Here is a 14,195-nt window from a genome sequence, read left to right as displayed (position 1 = left end):
AACATAATCTAGCTGTGATATACTGTTTTAATTAAACACAGTCTGCAGTTTAGCACATCAAATGTTTCAAAGCCTTGTTGTTTAACTTCTCTCTTCCGCTATAATGCTTGTGTCATACAGAACTGACACTCAACAAGGAAGTTCAGATGGTGTTAAAATTTAAATAAAATTCTACAATGCCCTATACTTTATTTTGCATAGCACAATCTTATGGCCACAGCTCTATTTATCATTGTGCAGCTGGATTTTCTTTCTTATACATGTTCTTTACTTAAGTCTAATTGGAGTCCTTTATAATTCCTTTGCTGGAGAGAAAAAAAGTATATTTCCAGTTAGACAGATTGTCCCACTGTAACTGATGCAGAGTGAAGCAGTTCCTCTGAATGATAGAGTAGAGGACTCCAATACCTGTGGAATAATTTTTAAGATCTAATTTGTTGTACTTTTTCAGTGAAGTTTCAACGTTTCTAAAGAATAGTGTCAACTACAGAATACAAGAAAAGCAAGACTAATAAGGTAAACAAATACAAAAAAAGGCATTCAAAATCTTCATTGATCATTCAAATTATGAATTACATTACAATAAACCCCACTGCACACTGAATCAGCGTGTGAACAAAAATCAGCAGGAAAAAAAACTTCACGTTGTGTGCACTTGTCAAAATATAAACTTGCATTATATTTTTATATTTAGGCCCTTTTGTGAATGACCAGTAACTGCAACGATATACATAACGACATTAAGAATTTGGCAATATTTACTTGCCTACACAATAAAAACACAATATTTTTAAAGGTCAAAAATTGACTATTAGATATAAAGCATTTAATACAAAATATAATAGTGTACAGTTTCCTTATGTCATGAAAGACATTTTTGGCAAATAGACAAATTCACAAAATGTTATGTTTGTAATTAACTAGAAATTCTCAAGCATCACTATCTTCTCAGAAAAATAGAAAGGGATGTGTTTGATTTAAATAAATTATACTTTTTTTCCCCCTACAGCACTACAGAAGAGTTAACTATACTCTTTTTCAATAACTGAAAAGTTCTTATTAATGTATTTAAACCATTAGATGTTTTGACAGCTTCATACTGTACTGTACGCCAAACGCACATGTCTCTCAAATCCCGCCTTGTCCCCCCGGATGTGTTCTACCAGGTTCCTTAGCATATTCCGGTTGAAGGCGGAATCAGCCCCACGGTGTCTCTCCCGAGCAGTGGAGAGAGGGGAGAGGAGCGTTACCGAGGGATAGGTGCTGGGCTTGGTGGGTCGCCAACATGTCTCGGGGCTCCATTGAAATCCCCCTTCGGGATACTGACGAGGTAAGGAGCTCTTGGGTGTTAAAACAACTCGTGCCAATTTAAATACGGTGGCTTTGTTTTTGTCAGCATTATCTGCTCACGTCTAGATTGGCCTGTCTTGCTGTCGCACGCAGGCCTGTTTGTTTACTTCAGAAACTGGTTATGTTTTGATTCGGGTCTGCCGAGATCGCACTGTGCTGTAGTGCCCGGTTCTTCTTGTCTGTGTAGTTTATAACAGTCATTGTGCTCCACGCTTACTAGATTGCGAAAGAAAAAAGACCGAGAGATTTAGGACACTTGTCTTAGTTTTTGTTGTTGCTGTACAGTACCACTAACTAAAAAAACAAAACAAAACTTGAAGCTACTGTGTTCCGCAAACATGTACTCTTCTGTAGTTTATATTTTTGTGCACTCTGCTTTATCTGAAAGAAAACTACTTTGTTTGCAGTACGGTTAGTTTACATTCGCCGTTGTTACCCGCTTCCTACCTCCCATTAAACCTGCTTGCCAGCTACACCTTGACTTAAGAATTGAACCACTTGATGCGTTGGTTTAGTATTTTAAGATTCGCGTCAGTGGCTTTATCTCAAAACTGGCATATTCTCTTGAATGTGGATCTGTTTAACTGTCCAGAAGAGTACTGTAGTTTTGTGATTGATCTGAAATGGCAGACTGAAATTACCAGTCACGTTTTTTCTTTTTGTTTACTTGTCTTGCAGGTCATTGAGCTTGACTTCGATCAGTTACCAGAAGGAGATGAAGTCATCAGTATCCTCAAGCAGGAACACACCCAGCTGCACATATGGATTGCTCTGGCAGTTAGTATTGATCATGATTTATTAAAGAATGTCATTACAGTGTTGATCCATTTTGGGATTGTGTGTTGGCATTGACTGATGATGACCAACAGTTGACTTTCCAAGATGATTAGAGGTTTGTTTAAACTTGTCCAGCCACTCAAAATAGGTGCACAGACAGGTGGATATTTTTCCAAGCCCTTACCCCCCCCAGCCCTTGAATTGTCATTTATAAAGGTACTGAAATGAGTGTCATTCTGCAAAATTGCTTCCTTAAGATATACTGTATCATTCCAGTTATATTCTAGCGTAATTATATGGCAGTTATGTGCTGTTTATTTGTATCTTACTGTTTTTTTTTTTCATATCCCCCTTAAATTAATGCAATGCAACTCAGCTGGAATATTACAAACAAGGCAAGACGGAGGACTTTGTCAAATTGCTCGAAGCAGCCAGAATAGATGGGAACTTGGACTATAGAGACCATGAGAAAGATCAGATGACGTGCCTGGACACCCTGGCAGCTTACTATGTACAGCAGGCCAGGAAAGAGAAGAATAAAGATGCCAAGAAAGAGCTCATTACCCAGGCCACCTTGCTGTACACAATGGCAGACAAAATTATCATGTATGACCAGGTAAGAAATGTTTATGTCAGTTGTTTTCTGCGTTTGTAAAATTAAAAAAAAACATGCACACACGCACCTCCAAACTGAAAATCACCCTGATTGTGATGCCTGTGAGGGCCATACAAATTATGATTTTAAAAAGGTCCCCTGAATCTTTTTTGCTTTTCGGTTTCTTTAGAACCACTTGTTGGGGCGAGCCTGTTTCTGTCTGCTGGAGGGAGATAAAATGGACCAGGCAGATGCCCAGTTCCATTTCGTTCTTAACCAGTCAACAAATAACATCCCAGCCCTTCTAGGTTAGTCCCATTTCTAGAACCTTATTTTTCTTTAATGATATTTTAATATGTAAAATGTAGAGTTTTGACTAATGTCGGTAAGATTGGTTTTCTGTTTGAGACTCTTTATTTTTGCATTTTATAGGTAAGGCATGCATCTCTTTCAACAAGAAAGACTACAGAGGTGCTTTGGCGTACTATAAGAAGGCACTACGTACCAATCCTGGTTGCCCAGGTAAAAAAAAAAGCTAATTCTTTTTGTGTGTGTTGTAAATATAATAGTCTTTTTATTACAACAACAATACAGAGTTTTAATTCATTAGATTCCCATAAATTAAAATGGAGAATAAACAACTTTAGGTTTAATCAACTAAATCCTTTTCCTGTTATACAGAGGGTTAGAAATGCCGATTAGTCCTGTATCTAGTCCTGGGTTTCAAAACTTTTATTAGGTTTAGTGTTGAAATTATCAGCTATAAGACCACTGCTAAATGTGCTCTGAACTGTAGGGTAGGGAGTGTAGGGTTTCTATCAGGATTTGTTCATGCAGCTCTAGGGAATACAAAATATTTAACATGATCCCCTAAACATCTGGTTTAATTGTGGGCATTTCTGAAACTTAAGACTGGGTACAGGATGAATGTAAGTAAGTCCCTTACATTATATCAAACTTCTTTCTTCCCAGCTGAGGTGCGGTTAGGTATGGCCCACTGCTTCGTGAAGCTCAGCAAACTGGAGAAAGCTCGCCTGGCATTCGGCAGAGCTCTGGAGCTCAATTCAAAGTGTGTGGGTGCTTTAGTTGGATTAGCTGTTCTGGAACTAAACAGCAAAGAAGCAGATTCTATCAAAAATGGTGTCCAGCTTCTCTCAAGAGCCTACACCATTGACCCCAGTAATCCCATGGTTTTGAATCATTTGGCTAACCATTTCTTCTTTAAAAAGGTAGGTAACCAATACAGTAGTTTCAGATAGCGACACTATATATTTTGCTGGCAGGAGATCAGGACTATAGTGGAACTATTACTTTAATATTAAACGTGTTTCTGTGAGTCTGTCATGATGCCAAAAATGGAGGACTTTTGACTGTACCCTTTTGCCCACAGTCATATTTAATCGCTGAAATTATGCAAACGTTGTTGCTTAAATACGACACTGTTTGTAACCATGCCATTAATGTTCTCCAACTTTGTTAGTAAGTAATCACTAATTTACTGTAAGTGGCTGCTAATTGTGCTGTACTTTATAAAACTTTTCTTTCTTGGAAATTAAGCTGCAGATATAAATAGGTTTGTTGTTCATGCCAGTAGTAAACTCTCATACATTCTCCTGTTTTCTTTCAGGATTACAGTAAAGTGCAGCACTTGGCTCTTCATGCCTTTCATAACACAGAGGTGGAAGCTATGCAGGCAGAAAGTTGCTACCAGCTTGCAAGATCTTTCCATGTGCAGGTACAATTAATATAAAATAAACCATATGTTTTGAGCTGGTATTATTTCAAGGTTTGGTGGAAAGTGTACCAATCCAGTTCTCCAACTTTGTTTTGCTGGTTGACCTACACAATTGTAAATGATCCTTGCACAGTAATCGTGAATTAACTGAATTTGTAAATAATCAAGTTGCGACACAAGTTGGGACCACTGTGGTTCTAGGGATGCCCCTCTACTACAGTATTTGGATCAGTAATTTTGCTTTGTTAAACTTTTTCTCCTTTCCTTACTTGCTTGATTATATTGTTTCTAACTGCTGTTTTTTTTTTAATTTTTTAAATAGGAAGACTATGATCAGGCTTTTCAGTATTATTACCAGGCAACTCAGTTTGCCTCCTCCACATTTGTGCTGCCCTTCTTTGGCCTGGGACAGATGTATGTGTATAGACGGGACAAGGAGAATGCAGCGCAGTGCTTTGAAAAGGTTTTGAAAGCTTATCCCAATAACTATGAGACCATGAAGATTCTTGGTTCGCTGTATGCTGCCTCTGAGGATCAGGAAAAGAGAGATATTGCAAAGGTATGTTTGTGCATCTGGGGTCTGTCTCAACACAATGTTTCATAGCATGATTTATTTTTCTTATTGTTAGTCTTTACTCCATCTTGCAATGTGTATGAATTATATATATATATATATATATATATATATATATATATATATATATATATATATTACACACACACACACACACACACACACACGTGTGTGTGTGTGTATATATATATATATATATATATGTGCAGGGATTGAAATAAGGCTCCGATTGCATAGCAGTTTGATCCTTTTCTAGTTAAACTATGAGTTTAACAAGGCACACCTGAGCTTGTTTCCTATACACTGGGGCTAAATCGGGCTTGTATTAAAACCTGGACTGTGTGAAACTGCTATGCAGTAGGAGTCTTATTTCCCATCACTGAAAATGTATGTATTTCTTTTGCTCCAGGGCCATCTGAAGAAAGTATCTGAGCAGTACCCGGATGATGTGGAGGCTTGGATTGAGCTGGCACAAATCCTTGAGCAGACGGATATTCAGGTGACTGCCGTAATTTTATGTTAGAATTTAACCTGCTCTTTTCATAATACCTGATCTGGAAAGCATGCATTTGTAGACAAGCGCTGCTCATTGTTGAAAGGCAATAGAATTGACTTGTCTTCCATTTCTCCTACAGGGTGCCCTCTCCGCCTACGGAACAGCCACCCGGATCCTGCAGGAGAAGGTGCAGGCAGACGTACCTCCTGAGATCCTGAACAATCTGGGGGCTCTGCACTTCAGACTTGGAAACTTGGGGGAAGCGAAGGTATGTACTGTGTTTGTAGCTGTACTTTCAAACACAAGATTCTGCTATTTCCTGCACATTTAAAAAAAAAAAATATATATATATAGTTCGATACAAGTATAGTTTAGTTTTATATTTAGTTGTTGGGTTATTTTGTTATTGAACGTAATTCTTTTGTTTTTGTCAGAAATACTTTTTGGCTTCTCTGGAACGTGCCAAAGCAGAAGGAGAGCATGATGAGCATTACTACAATGCAATCTCCGTAACCACTTCCTATAATCTGGCCAGACTTTATGAGGCCATGAATGAATTCCATGAAGCAGAAAAACTTTACAAGAATGTCTTAAGGGAGCATCCCAATTATGTGGATTGTAAGTATATTCCACTGATCTGTAAATTAAATTTAGTGCCCTGTTACATTAGAAGAAGTGAATTTTCCCGACTTGCTGATTCCTATATGCATATAGGGCAAGCAGTATTTGACTTAATCATAATAAAATGTATCTTTGGAAGCTGAGGAATTTCAAGAGTCATAAAAATCTGTTTGTATGTATTTTTTTCAGGCTATCTACGACTGGGGGCGATGGCCAGAGACAAGGGGAACTTTTATGAAGCTTCCGACTGGTTCAAAGAGGCTCTACAGATTAACCAGGTATGCAGCTGTACAGTGTAAATCCCAGAAACTAAACACATATAAATATTGATGTGTGTCCTTGTTTTTGTATAGAAGCCATTGACGTTGACTGGTTAGAGTAGTATCTTGATGGAACGAAATAAGACTTGATATGTGAAATGTGTTGGATTTTTCTTTGGTCCGATTTGTATTTTCATTAGACTACATTAAGTTTGTTTAACGGTTACACATTTCTGTCCACCCGTAGGACCATCCAGATGCTTGGTCTCTAATAGGAAATCTTCACTTGGCCAAACAAGAGTGGGGTCCGGGTCAGAAGAAGTTTGAGAGGATCCTTAAACAACCTTCTACTCAGAATGACACATACTCCATGTTGGCTTTGGGCAATGTATGGCTTCAGACCCTCCACCAGCCAACCAGAGACCGGGAAAAGGTACAGTGGCTCTGAGATTAAGAATTCAGATTTGTTATCTATGGAGATCAGATACTTTGTCTCATGGTTTGTGTTTAGTATTATTTATTTATTCATCCACCCCCCCCACCCCCCTTTCTTCTTATTAGGAAAAGCGGCATCAGGATCGTGCTTTGGCCATCTATAAACAAGTGCTGCGAAATGACTCCAAGAACTTGTATGCTGCTAATGGCATAGGTTGGTATACTGTTAACAGCATCTCCTTTGCAATATCCTGAAGGACTTTCGAAATGGTGAAATTTTTTTTTTGTATGACCCATCCAACCCAATTTTTTTTTTTTTAGGTGCTGTCCTTGCACATAAGGGATATTATCGCGAGGCCCGGGATGTTTTTGCCCAAGTTAGGGAAGCTACAGCAGAGATCAGCGATGTCTGGCTGAACCTGGCACACATCTATGTGGAGCAGAAGCAGTACATCAGTGCAGTACAGATGGTAATTATCTCGGTTTTTAGTATGTTTTTGCTGAACAGTTGGCCACATGTAAAAGTATTGGTAATGCTTTATATTGCATGGCATAAATTAATATTAAATAGATATGCAATTGCATATTAAATTAATATTTAATAGGTATGCAATTGATTTAAATTTACATTAAATTATTCCTTGTTACTTTCCATTAACATTTAAGTTAGATTAACAGTATTTTGAATTAACATACAAACAATGGGAAATTATTACATATTTTCAAGGGTAACAAAACTTAATATAAATGGACGTGATATGCAGTTACATTTTCAATTGGCATTTGGTTAACATTTAGCAAGAAAGTTATTGCATATTTATTATATTAATTTAAAATGCAATTGCATATCTATTTAATATTAATTTATGCCAGGCAATATAAAGCTTTATCAAAGTATTTATGTGACTGATATTTATTAAAACATGTTAATGGAAATTATCCTAACAAATATTTTCAAATAAATTCTAAATAGTGTTTTTGAGGTGGTTTACAAAGACGTTAATAGATAAATATATGTTTAGCAATCCCCCTTCTAAATGCAATCATTTATTGTGTGTTCTAAAGTATGAAAACTGCCTGAAAAAGTTCTACAAACATCAGAACACGGAGGTGCTGCTTTACTTGTCTCGGGCCTTATTCAAATGTGGCAAACTACAGGAGTGCAAGCATACCCTGCTCAAGGTAATTTAGTTTTTTATTATTATTAGATAGCTGTCACTGATTATTATGTAAAAGGGTTGTTTACTGGGCTTTTTAAGTTTTTAAACAACACAGAATCCTCATAAACAATCATTTTGAATTTCAATTTAAAAACTCTTCTTGAATTTCATTCCCAGGCCCGGCATGTTGCCCCCAACGACACTGTACTGATGTTTAACGTGGCTTTAGTACTACAGAGACTGGCTACGCTCGTGCTGAAAGACGAGAAGAGTAATCTAAAGGCTGTACTCTGTGCCGTCAAAGAGCTTGAACTAGCCCACAGGTAAACCTATTGCTTCTGTGCCCTAGCACTGTTTATTAAATGTGCCTGCTAATTTGTACTTGTTAAATACAGGTATTGTTCCTGTGTGTTTCTTTCATGGAATGCAGGTACTTTAGTTACCTCAGCAAAGCTGGAGACAAGATGCGATTTGACTTGGTGCTTGCGTCAACTGAAGCCAGGTGGGTATCTCTCTCCGTTTTAAAGGCAGAAGCGCGAAACATTTTTTGGAAATTGGATTATTTAACTGAACTCTTTTAGCCTGCCTGTTAGATTTAGTTTCAAACTGTGCCTTGATCACTCGTATGGGAACGGTTATTTTTCTGAAATTTCACAATTCACATACTATAAAATAATTTTAGATTAGATTTAAATTTAAATAAAAAAAAATAATAATTAGAAAAAAAAGATGAGCATCAATCAAACGTACATGGTGCCCAGTTTAAATCTACCTTCTTTTTCCACACTATTTCAGGCAGTGCTCGGATTTGCTCAGCCAGGCGCAGTACCATGTGGCTCGTGCCCGCAAGCAGGATGAAGAGGAGAAGGAGCTTCGGTCTAAACAGGAACAGGAAAGGGAGCTTCTCCGGGCACAACAGTTCAAACAGATGGTCTGTATCATTCTATACAGTAGCTTCTTCAGCCTTTTGTCAACCAAAGTAGTCCGGCTTCTTATTCTGCAGTTGATGTAACTCATAATGCCCTAATTCTAAATTAGTATATATAATTGTTATAACTTCATCAACAGTGTCCATCTTTTCTTAAACATCTAGGAAGATAAGCGTAATAAAGAGGTTGAAGAGCAGAAGAAGTTGCTAGAGCAGAGAGCACAGTATGTGGAGAAGACCAGGAACCTCCTGTCATTTGCAAACGGAGGCAAGGAAATCAAAGAGAAGAAGAGAGGAGGTGGAGGCGGCAGGGTAAGTGCACAACAATGCCCCCAACAATGCATTTTGGAGCCTTAGAATGACCACTTTAAGAATACCTTGCGTGTATTGCTGACCCTATCTCCATAACGGTTATGAGCACTTTGGGCGAGCAAGAGAAGAAGATAGGCAAAGGTTAAATGAAGATGTATTGTATTTAACTGTTCGTCCAATTTTTTGTTGAAAGAATCTAGTTTAGATTTGTTACATGGTGACTGGAACCCACATATTTAATCTGCAGAAAGCAGATGTAAGGCCATAAAAGGATGGCATTTACCTTCAAGATTCCTATTGTGTGTGTGTGTGTGTGTGTGTGTTTTTTTTATAGCGTTCCAAGAAAACGTCTGAATTTGATGAGTTTGTTAATGATGACTCTGATGAGGATTTGCCTTCGAAGAAGAAAAAGAGGAGGAAGGGAGGCAGTGGAAGTGATCAAGAGGAGGCTGATGATGGAGAGAAGAAACCAAGGAAGAAGAGAAGGTATGAGATAGTGGCCTTGAAAATAGCAATTTTAATGCTGGTCAGGCCATGTTCTGATATATTATAATTAGGTATAGGTAATAACTAAAATAACTTTGAAATAACATTTAATGAAATTTGGTGTAAAACATTTGAGACACTTATTAGAAGGTAAGAGCTTTGCATTGGTCTTGTCACCTTAATGTATGTTGGATCGTGCAACACATTTTTCTATGTTTTTTGTTTTTAAGACCACAAAAGGATGAGGATGGAAGTGATGATGAGGAAGGTTCCTCAAGACCTAAGAAACAACGCAAACCTAGAGAACGCAAGAGGATTGAGAAGGTTTGTTTTGTCTCAAACATCACAAATTTTGACAAATTTGTTTATAGAACGACAAGTATTGTGCATAAGTTGTTTTTTTTTTCTTTTTATTTAATAATTTTTTAATTATTGATTAGCATAAAGCTGTTTCAATGTGATATTCCTGTTTTCACTGCGGAAATTATATTTGTAATATGTTATGTTTGTAACTATGAAAAGATCATTTAAGTCTTATTAATTTTATAGCCTGATCGTATGCCGCCTTCATTGAAAGGGAAGATCAAGTCGAAGGCAATCATTTCCTCTTCAGAGTCTTCAGATGAGGATGGACTTAAAATTGCTGAGGACCGGTAAGATTAGTTTAGACCCCAAAAACACTTAAGATGGCTTCATTAGAGTTATAACTCCTATTGAGTAGTGTTATAAATGATTTTAATAAAGCAGATAATTTATTTTTTCTTCATTGTCTAGAAATCCAAGAGACAGCGGATCTGAGGATGACGATGACAATGAACAGTCGCACAGGAAGCGCATCGTGTCAGAGAGCGAGTCTGATGAAGAGAGGAAGAAGTCTGACAGTGAGGCAGCAGGAAGCCCTCAAAGGTCTGGTAGCCAGAGATCCGATGACGATTCTGGCAGCGATCAGCCGGTTAGGAAGAGGAAACAGCAGTCAGACTCGGACCAGTCCGATAACGATTCTGTTCGATCCAAAAAAAGCCGCTCTGGGGGTTCGGATGATGAGTCCCGCCCAGCTTCTCCTGCTGCAGATTCAGACAGGGGCTCTGATAATGAAGGCTCAGCACGGGTGTCCGGAAATGAATCCGAGCCAGAGAGGTCCAATAACGAGGCTTCAGATCGTGGCTCTGATGACAGTGACTAAAAATGTGAAGATGCAAAATGTTGTACTTTTTGCAAACTAAGCTGAGACATGGAGTTTCCTAGTTTGGTTTATGGATAATCTTAAACATAGCTGAAAAGGGCATTTCATGTATTTTCTTTTACTAAAAGATGTGCAGCAGCAACACACAATTCTGGATGTGGGGGGGAGGTGGGGTTTACGGTACTTTTTAAGTTAAGTGTTTTAGAATCCTATGATGCTGTAAAGTTTTTTTTTTTTTTTTGGGGGGGGGGGGGGTGTTTTCATAGGTAAAATAGAAGAAGCAATATTTTGTAAGAATATTTAACGTCAGGCATTTTTTTTTTTTTTTTTTTTTTTTAATAAAATGTCATTACAGTTTTAGGATTGTCAGCTTAGTTACAAGAAGCCTGAACTGTAAAGCCCATAATGTGTGTTGCATATTTAGAAGTAAAACCAATAAAATCTGTAGATAATAATAAATAAATTAACATATTGGTGTGTTTGGGTTTTATAAAACCTGTGAATAGCAGTGCGGAATTTCTCCAACAGCCATGTTATGAATTATTCATTTAAATAGAAGTAATATTTAATAAATCATGTAACCAGGTTTGTCATCTCATAAATTCGATCTACTTAAGATGTTCACAGATGTTACCAAAATGATAAACAAAGCTGTTACATTTGAGCTCAAATTGAATGATCATGATTGGTCATTGGTTACATAATGAATTGTGAAGTACAGTAGCTGCTGTTTTACTAGATGCCAAAAATCTAGGAATTAAAACAAGCTTCTGCAATCTTGACTGTAATGTGAGGGTTCAACCCAGACCCCAAGGCTCACAAAGCATTAAACCATTGAGCACTGAAACCATTCTTTCAAAGGTAACCCAAACATACTGTAGCCGAAGGCTTGCATTTAAGCTGTGCTAGATGGCCGTGTCCTGATGGTAGCTTCCTTTATAAGGCTTATCTATGCAATATTTTTCATGCATGTAACGGGAATGACACACTGCTCATCTATTTTGTGTATCATAACCTACTTAAACTGTAAACTTGAAAAATGCATGATACTGACAAAAATCACTTATTCTCATGAGCTTGTATCACAATTTGTCTTTCTTGGTTAAACTTGGCTTGGTCTTTCACAAAACAAATACACGGTTCAGTATACAAAAATGTCTTGCATTTTGCAAAAAGAATCGAACTTCCCAGGAATAGAGCTGATATGTGAAAAACACTTCTATGTTTTCACACAATCAATGATAATAAATACACAATAAATAAAATTACATCAACAATAGGGGCACAAATAGAAGTTTCAATTACATGTGATTTAAATGCAATGAATACTAATCTTAACATTTAATCCAATTTATCAATTAAGATTTGTGCGTTGGACATGCTTCTGCTAGATCGTGCTTATAAGTTAAATGTGACAATGTTGAAATGTGGAGAGTACACAGTGATACTTCTGTTGTAGATCATTGCTGTGCAGGTTACTATTAGTGATGGAATAACTTTTCCAGTTTGATGACTGCCAAACACTGCATAATTAAGGAAACAAGGATCTTGATGACAAAATACCTGTTCAGGTTTCCTTTTTTGTCATGCAGTGTCAGGTAACCCATAAATGATTCATTATATTGCCAAACGCACTCCTATTGTTCAGTGATGCTGGGTGCGTCTCCAAAGAACTGAACCACCATACTCTGAACTTTGTATGGTCAAAAAACATTAAAGCGGTTTTGTTCAAACTTCTAGCATGTCACTAAAGGCTACTTCAGGTGGGGATCTACAGATTATCTGCTCTTCCTCTAAATCTGTGCAGGATGGCAGGATGTTATACAAGTCCTCGCTAAGCAGCTGTAACATAAACGGACAGACGGCCAGGCTGTTAACTGGGAAAGAAGGATATGATGAGAAAGCAAGAGCGCTACAGGTTTTCTCGCCTTTGGAGAGTGGCACAATCTCACGTCGTGGCAAACCCATTCACATGGTCCGTCCAGTGAGTGCCTTGAGTCCGGGGGCCTCTTTTATAAAGATCAGCCAGTTACAGGGTGAGCTGGTAAGAAAAAGGAAGGTAAGTGCACAAGATGGGGTGGCTACAGATCTTTTATTTTATTTTTTTTTAATCTGGGTGACACTATTCTGACTGTTTAAAGCCTGTTTATCTTTAATTAATAAAGGTTGTGCATTCCTGTCCTCTTTCTTGATGATAGATGTAGTTAAACATTTGATTTGAAGGGTAGTCATTATAAAAAAGTAAGGAGAATGGAGCTATGATCACTAACCATCTGGCAGGGTGAAATGAAACTAATATATGAAGGGGAGGTGAAGAGGGGGATCAAAATGGAGGGTTGGCCTTTGTCCTCCAAGGGCCGCTAGCTTGCCAAAATCCACTGTTCAAAAGGATTGGTGGTATTTTAAAAGCACATTGCAGCATCCTGTAAAATACTCCATGCAATTTGTTTTAGGAATGTGAAGACTTCAAGCTGCAAAACAAATACTTGTCCAATGAGATTCATATGGAGAGGGTCATGATGAGAACTGAGAGTGAGTTAACCATGAGGAATCTGAGACATTTCAACCAGGACCTCCTAGCTCAAGTGAAAGAGGTAAGACGTAATGTAAGAGCATGGCAAAGAGGTTCAGAAGGGTCACTGGTTAGGTGTTGTTTGTGGTGCATTTCTAATATGTCGCCAAGCTTATACACAGTAGCCAACTTCACTTCAAGTTTATAAGTCAGTTGATCTCCTTTTTTTAGTACAGAGAGGAATCATTGTTTGAAGTTCGATTACAAATATGCATAAACACCCTGAAGTGTTGACTGAGTTAAAATAATCCACAATGGATTAGCTATTACCCCGTGAGAGTAATCTTGGTACTGAAGCCTCAATACAAAGGGGCAGTGCCCAGTATCACAACACGCAAAGATTCACAACTAGGCAGAATATTGGCCAACATTCCTACGCTATGAGCCATTCATGGACTATGTTTAAAATATAAGAGTACTTGAAATGCTGTTTGGAAAACAGGTGTGCATTTTAACTGTGCATGTAGGTCAACACATAGAATTGTGCTGAGTGACTGTGCTCAGTACATGAAAATCATAAATTATACCACCCTTGATTATTTATAGAAGGGGAGTTTCAGCAGCATTATGATTTCATAAATACCCGCCTTTCTTCTGTCACTTCTAAACTGCATGACTGATCGTGTTAAGAGTAGACCCTCCTGTATTTTTATGACAGCATGAAGAGTGAACATGAGTTGAAGGAGGCAAACATTTTTTTTAAAGATGATA

The 14,195-nt window shown here is 37.7% G+C and overlaps 1 protein-coding gene across 1 annotated transcript; it reads left to right on the top strand.

The window, feature by feature from the left end:
- The first annotated feature begins 1,192 nt into the window (after window positions 1–1,192).
- Window positions 1,193–12,186, top strand: LOC121294781 (RNA polymerase-associated protein CTR9 homolog). Its single transcript, XM_041218860.1, has 24 exons — window positions 1,193–1,330; window positions 2,029–2,127; window positions 2,504–2,743; window positions 2,913–3,030; window positions 3,155–3,244; window positions 3,695–3,951; window positions 4,350–4,457; window positions 4,780–5,016; window positions 5,441–5,530; window positions 5,667–5,795; window positions 5,962–6,145; window positions 6,338–6,426; window positions 6,656–6,841; window positions 6,970–7,057; window positions 7,165–7,313; window positions 7,909–8,025; window positions 8,181–8,326; window positions 8,434–8,505; window positions 8,799–8,934; window positions 9,097–9,243; window positions 9,578–9,729; window positions 9,960–10,053; window positions 10,279–10,382; window positions 10,504–12,186. The coding sequence occupies exons 1-24, from the start codon at window positions 1,286–1,288 to the stop codon at window positions 10,910–10,912; spliced, it is 3,486 nt and encodes a 1,161-aa protein (XP_041074794.1). The 5' UTR covers window positions 1,193–1,285; the 3' UTR covers window positions 10,913–12,186.
- Window positions 12,187–14,195: the final 2,009 nt, after the last annotated feature.

The sequence above is a fragment of the Polyodon spathula genome, chromosome 19 (assembly GCF_017654505.1).
Source record: "Polyodon spathula isolate WHYD16114869_AA chromosome 19, ASM1765450v1, whole genome shotgun sequence".
Classification (NCBI taxonomy): Eukaryota; Metazoa; Chordata; class Actinopteri; order Acipenseriformes; family Polyodontidae; genus Polyodon; species Polyodon spathula.
The sequence above is the reverse complement of the archived record's forward strand: the minus strand, read 5'-3'. Positions and strand labels throughout refer to the sequence as shown.

Excerpts from the sequence above, each read along its gene's own strand:
- LOC121294781 (XM_041218860.1), top strand. The coding sequence starts at position 1,286 with ATGTCTCGGGGCTCCATTGAAATCCCCCTTCGGGATACTGACGAG. Across the intron at positions 3,245-3,694 it reads TACCAATCCTGGTTGCCCAG|CTGAGGTGCGGTTAGGTATG; the intron begins GTAAAAAAAAAA and ends CTTTCTTCCCAG. Across the intron at positions 9,244-9,577 it reads GAGGAGGTGGAGGCGGCAGG|CGTTCCAAGAAAACGTCTGA; the intron begins GTAAGTGCACAA and ends TTTTTTTTATAG.